The sequence below is a fragment of the Lotus japonicus genome, chromosome 2, assembly GCF_012489685.1.
Source record: "Lotus japonicus ecotype B-129 chromosome 2, LjGifu_v1.2".
NCBI lineage: Eukaryota > Viridiplantae > Streptophyta > Magnoliopsida > Fabales > Fabaceae > Lotus > Lotus japonicus.
This window is the reverse complement of record NC_080042.1, coordinates 44,858,972-44,865,255: the sequence shown is the minus strand read 5'-3', so window position 1 is coordinate 44,865,255 and position 6,284 is coordinate 44,858,972. Positions and strand designations below refer to the sequence as shown.

Below are 6,284 nucleotides of genomic sequence, written 5' to 3'. Positions count from 1 at the left end.
CACCTCACCATCTATAAGTGACTAGCGTGAATAACAGAATGTGAGTTAGTGGTAATAGGCTAGATTAAGATTTTTGCCAAATAGGGAGAGGGTTATGTGTAAAACAAACAAATAAACAATCAAACCATCAATAAACTTGCAAATTTCTCTCAATTCATTCCTTCATTTACTTCAAAAACCACAACAACTACTTTTTATGTATTTTCTCATTATGTTGGCCCTATGATTGGATTCATTCTGTTCTGAATTACAATATGATTGTGTTACCAAAAAAAAAATTACAATATGATTGTTTCAATTGAGAACTTTATTTGCTTAGCCATGTGCTCAATGGATATTCATTTTGTGTTGTAAATTCTGAGCAAGGACTCTGAAGTTAACATAGCACCTTACCAGTGTATGGTTTAATCTGAAACTTGAATTGCTTGATCTCTCCTATATTGGAGAGGAAGTGGTCAAATTATAACACACATTCAAGTTGTCAGCATTTTCTTATCATGCTACTTAATTGTTTTGTGAACCAATTTCTCAAGCATGCTATGATGAAGGCTGTTCCTAGGAACCTGAGGCGTTTATGGTCAGGAAATCTTGATTGATTTTGTTATGTCCCCATTTTCCCCTCTTAAGATAATTGTCATCAAGGTTGCCAAGGTAGAACTGTGTGGACAAATGAAGCCTATAAAGGTTTACTAGTACTATTAAGACAATAGCGGTCTTGCCAGGTGTGGTTGGCATGTAAAAGGCATGTTTAAAGAAGAAGACAAATAATATTCACTTTTTAATAAAGAAATGTACCATACATATCAACCTGATCTTGAAATCGCTTTTCAAAAGTGGCTTCTATGCTGTCATATCATTCTATATTTTGAGCTTATATGCAAGAATGAAACCATCCAATAATTGTTCTTTTCAGATGTATTTCAATGTAACAGTTTCAGTTTTTTGGGAAGTGGGAACCACCAAGAAATAATGGATTCTTTGGTGCTCTTCCACTTTCTGGCAACCTAGTTTTATTGTCTATTGAACCTCAAATACACGTTTTGTAAAATATATGCAAAAGCTTATATACAAGTTGTCTATGCTACTTGTGGTTCATCCACTTTCTTTTTCTCACCTCTCTATCTTTGGCAGTACCTGTTTCTTCTTCTGTTTTACTTGTTGTGCAAGGGGCCTTAACTTTCTCTTCTGCAACTTAGAAAGTGAGCGCTTCTAGGAACTTGTGAACTGCTGTGGGGTTCTTCCTTAGCCATGCTTTATTTTGAAATGAAACTGCATTCACAAACACAAAAAACTATTGCTCTCTGTAGCAACTCTGGGTACTCCATGGTGGAGGAGCCTACTTCACTGCATTCCGGACAATAATAAGGATAATGAAATTGCAGCATTCACAACAATAACAAAAAACTAATAGAGAAAACAGATTTGTGTCTTTAATCAACTAAGCTCACTTCATAGTCCTCTATAGTTCATTTCTATTGTGAAGCAGAACTTATGGACCCTGATTTGTGGGCCATAAATTCAAACTTTTGACTACTTGTCTTCTTGAATCTATCTCTACAAAGATGAATGAACTCAGAAATCTTGAATTGATCAAGCCAGGAACAGATCATGTAAAGAGAGATGTAACGTTCATTATATACTTATGTGGTGTATAAGAAAATCTTGTTACAAACAAAAATGAAATAGATCAGTTAAAGGTATAAGAAAATTAAGGTAGCGTATTCAAATTGAACTTGTTAGTATTTCATTTTGAACTTGTTTAGACACAGAAGCTCAAGATAACTAAGTCAGGTTAAAAACTAGTTTTCAAAATTGACATTAAAAGCTTTTGTACAATAGAACAGAACTGTAAAATCATATAGAACATGGGTGATTGATTGATAGATCCTAAATCCTAATTAACAAGAGAAAGAGTAAGTTAAATTTTGTACACCAGAACAGAACTGTGAATCATATAGAACATGGGTGATTGATTGATAGATCCTAAATCCTAATTAACAAGAGAAAGAGTAAGTTAAATTTTGTACACCAGAACAGAACTGTGAATCATACAGAACATTGGTGATTGATTGATAGATCCTAAATCCTAATTAACAAGAGAAATTGTACTAGAGACAGAGTGTTATAGGAAAATTTGATCTGCTTGATTGGTAAAGCAATTAATAACATTTTTTTAATTGCTAAATGGGATTTACACAACCTTTGGTGAGTCCATTAACAATTTGGTGGAACTTAGATTAGCATATGTAGCAATTTCAGGTACAGACAAGATAAGACCAAACAATATGGATGCAATTATTTCTGATTTTATGAGTGAGATGGAAAAGAAAAAAAGCTAGTTGTCATGAAAGTCATACCTGAACTTGTTGGACCCAGCAACAGAATATTAATCTTTTCAGGCTCTTCAATATCATTATCATCATCTAATCATTTCAAAATTCCTCAATCTTCCGCTGTCCTACAAATTGAGATCAGCCAATTCAGTCATAGGAAATATTCACAGTTGTGCTACATATTATGAAGAATTACACAAACAAAAAGCAAGAATAGCTTAAGTTGATTTTCTAACCAATCAAAATTGGGTTATTATCACATGGCGGTAACCAGTTTTAAAACCAGCATAAGGGGAATTACATTCTTGCATTTCTTATCATACTCTTAAGCATTTCTCAAATACATAAGGAAAAAGCTATGCGGCACGATGCAAACGCTCCACGAAATGCACAACTTCAGTAAATATGCAGCAACTAATATTTTTTCCCATCTTTATCGGAGTTTTTCTAGTTTTTGATTTAATTTAAACCATGTTATGAAAAAATTTCCGGGGTTTCGCCTCTTATTTACTCGTGCAAAATAGCGTTGCTCTTACCATAGGCTGTGTCTACCTGACAGCCTTCAAAACCTCAAAAAGAACAATAATTAGAAGTCTGATATGCCTTGGTAAGCAGTGCACTAAAAATAAGAAGACAAACCTATATCCCAATTAATAATACAGGGCTTATCTTCTTCATCCCTCCATCTTATTAGTTAAAATCACTAAAAATTAGCCATAGGACCATGGTATCAATGAACCAATTACCCCAAAAGCTTACCCCAAAAGCTTAAGCTATTGGGTAAGGACCGCACGAACGGTTTTATATTATTTCTGTAACATGCAATAGCCCTGGCTGGGCTTGAAACCTGGATAATGCACAGACCCATCTACCATGTGCTGAAATTCAACTTTTCATTAGAAGAGTTGGGGATGGCAGGGATAGAACTCTAAACCACTTGGTTATATATGCTCTGATACCGTGTCAATGAACCATTTATCCTAAAAGATTAAGTTATTGGCTAAGTTTCACATGAATTTATCTCTAACAAGTGGAAGAGTTAGAATGCCATAATCTCCTAATGACATTCAATAAATCTAAATTATATGTTTTTCAATATAACCTGCTAAGTTAAAGTCACTAGAAACCTTAAAAACAAAAGACTATTAGTTTCCATACGTTACTAATACTCACTAAGTTGCGTTGATTCAATTCAAGTTTTACAAGAAACAGGGTAGCTGAAGGAAATATGAGGCTCAGGCACTCACAGAAACTTGAATTCAATTTTTTTGTACACTCTCCCATTTCCAGTAATGTAGACCCAACAACTGCTTGATTTGCAATTTTCTGTTTTCTGATCACTTAGCTAAAATTCTGTGAATTCACACCACCAACACACTCTGATTCTTCTTCCCAATTGATAAATTTCCAGAAATCTTGATAACAAACCCTAGAACCACAGTAAAATGATTTTACTCAACATGCTTTATCTGTGACTCTGCTCTGACCTCTCCACGATAAGCTGCTGCGCGCTCCACCCTGCCGCCATGGCCGACACAAACTCCTCGAAATTGGGTATCAAAATTTCAATGGACCCGCATGGATACGGATCCTCTCCGGCGGGGTTACCCACACGATGCATCGAACAACAGTAATACATATTGTACACATGTATCTTCGCTATTAGGGAAAAAATCAATCCAATCTTTTTGCCACATGAGACCCAGTTTTGTTATATTTGTAGCAATAAATTAAAGAGTTAATTTGTTAGGGTTAAAAGCTGATTTGGATCCCTCATGAATTGGATCCCCTAATGTATGAAAGATCTGAACTTTTAATTTTTTTTAATGAAATCTAATGCTCAATATTATTTCTTGCATAATTTTAATTTTCTCTTCAAGATTTGCAAAGCAAAGTACTTCCCCAAATGCTCACTGTTAGATGCCAAAGTAGGATATCAACTAGAGCTGGGTACGCGGGTGGCCCGCCCCGCGTAGGCCCGCCCCGCGTAGGCTCGTCCCGTGTAGGCCCGCATTTTAGCGGTCCTCTATTTTTCGGGCTATAGCCCGCACAAGTCTGCGGTTTCGCGGGCCGGTCCGCGGACTTTGACCTCTCTTACCCCTTTTTTGCCCGCGTAGGCCCGCCCCGCATTGACCCACCCCGCGATGGCCTGCTCCGCTTAGGCCCGCATTTTAGCGGTCCTCTATTTTTCGGGCTATAGCCCGCACTAGTCCGCGGTCTCGCGGGCTGGCCCGCGGACTTCGACCCGCTTACCCAGCTCTAATATCAACCAAGCTATGCTTGGAGGAGTGTGTGGAACTCTATCAACATTGTAAAGAGTGGTCTACGATGGAGGGTAGGAGATGGAAGGAAAATTAGGATTTGGGAAGACAGTTGGCTACCAGGGCAAGGGAATGGAATGGTTATTTCCAAAGCAGACTCGAGAGTGCAGCTTGTTAGTGACTTGATACTGCCAGAAACCAAAAGGTGGAATGCTCATCTGGTTAATGAAATTTTTGCCCAAGCAGAAGCATGCGCTGTAAGAGCAATTCCCCTTAGTTGGAGGCGCACAACAGATTTCTTTTACTGGTCCGGAAGAAGATATGGATACTTCTCAGTGAGATCTGCATATTACCAAATTCAACAAGCTCGGTTGAGTAAAAATCCAAGCAGCCCCAGCCAGAACTTTCCATGGAAGAAAATTTGGACCACACCTACGCCAAATAAGATCAAGCACTTCATGTATAGAGCTGTCAATAACATCCTCCCATGCAGAGACAGTCTTATGAAACGTGGAATCCAAACGGGGGAAGAGTGTGCTTTGTGTGGAGAGCACAAGAATGAATCGCTAACTCACCTCTTCCTAAGCTGCTCATGGACGCGCGTTGCCTGGTTCTCCCACCCCATGGGGCTACGTTCAGATACGATTGAGGAAGGATTTGCTGATTCTTACAAACCAGATGAGATGGCGAAAATCACACAAGCCTTGTGGGCCATTTGGAAGGCACGGAACGAGAATCTGTTCAATGGCAAGCTCCAGGATCCAGCTGCAGCAATTCACAAGGCTTTGACACTCTTGATGGAATGGTTGGCAGCACAAGAGAAGACGCCCCAGAACAGTGGCACTAGCAGTAATGTAACTTGGAAACCACCACCAGAAAACTCACTAAAGGTGAATATAGATGCAGGGTGGACAGGAACCGATGCTACAGGATTTGGATTAGTGGTGCGTGATCATAATGCCAGGATGATGTTTGCTTCTACACATATGGAACCTGCTCGCTTTGATCCAGCTATGGCAGAGGCGTTAGCATTGAGATGGAGCTTGAGCGTGATAGAGGAACTGGGCATGGATGATGTGGTAATTGAGACAGACTCCATGATAGTCTACAAAGCTATGAGGGAGGCTCATTGCAAGAATTATATTGAGCCAATTATACTAGACTGCAAGTTATTAGCCTCAATATTTCCAAAGTTTTCCCTTAGTCATGTAAAAAGACAAGCTAATAACTCAGCCCACTCCTTAGCTGCCTTAGCACATGAATACCCTTCTATTGTATGGTGGGATAATCCTCCTCGCTCAGTTGCAGAGGCTATCTTTGTAGATGCTCTTTCTTATGATTAATGACAACTACGTACTGGCTTTCAAAAAAAAAAAAAGAGCTCGGATTTCATGAAAATAGAATTAAAGACTAAGATCTTCATGTGACATCATGATCATGTCATGTGAGAATTAACACATGAGGGAATCCAGATCCGGTAAAGGGTCACTTTCGTCCCTGAAGTTGTAAGAGCCGTGCAATTTAATCCATATTCTTTAGAAATGTCACCCTTGGCCCCTAATGTTTAAAAACGTCGATCACGTTCGTCCCTGGCTTGGATCTCGTAAGTGAAAGGTAACGGGTAAGGTGATTTGACACGTTATATGCCCATGTGGACTTTCCACGTGGACATTGGGGAAACTTAGAAGCT

The 6,284-nt window shown here is 38.8% G+C and overlaps 1 protein-coding gene and 1 long non-coding RNA gene across 2 annotated transcripts; one reads left to right on the top strand and one right to left on the bottom strand.

Annotated features, from left to right (window-relative positions):
* Positions 1 to 892: 892 nt before the first annotated feature.
* On the bottom strand, positions 893 to 4,020 carry LOC130735405 (uncharacterized). The gene is made up of 3 exons (XR_009018437.1): positions 3,581 to 4,020; positions 2,358 to 2,458; positions 893 to 1,344 (listed from the first exon to the last, which is right to left on the bottom strand). It is a non-coding gene; the product is annotated as an uncharacterized LOC130735405 (long non-coding RNA).
* A 711-nt stretch (positions 4,021 to 4,731) lies between these two features.
* On the top strand, positions 4,732 to 5,937 carry LOC130736484 (uncharacterized). The gene has a single exon (XM_057588311.1). The coding sequence runs from the start codon at positions 4,732 to 4,734 to the stop codon at positions 5,935 to 5,937; it is 1,206 nt and encodes a 401-aa protein (XP_057444294.1).
* The last annotated feature ends 347 nt before the right edge of the window (positions 5,938 to 6,284 follow it).

What these genes read in the sequence shown, in the direction of transcription:
- LOC130736484 (XM_057588311.1), top strand. Translation starts at nt 4,732, where the DNA reads ATGGTTATTTCCAAAGCAGACTCGAGAGTGCAGCTTGTTAGTGACTTG.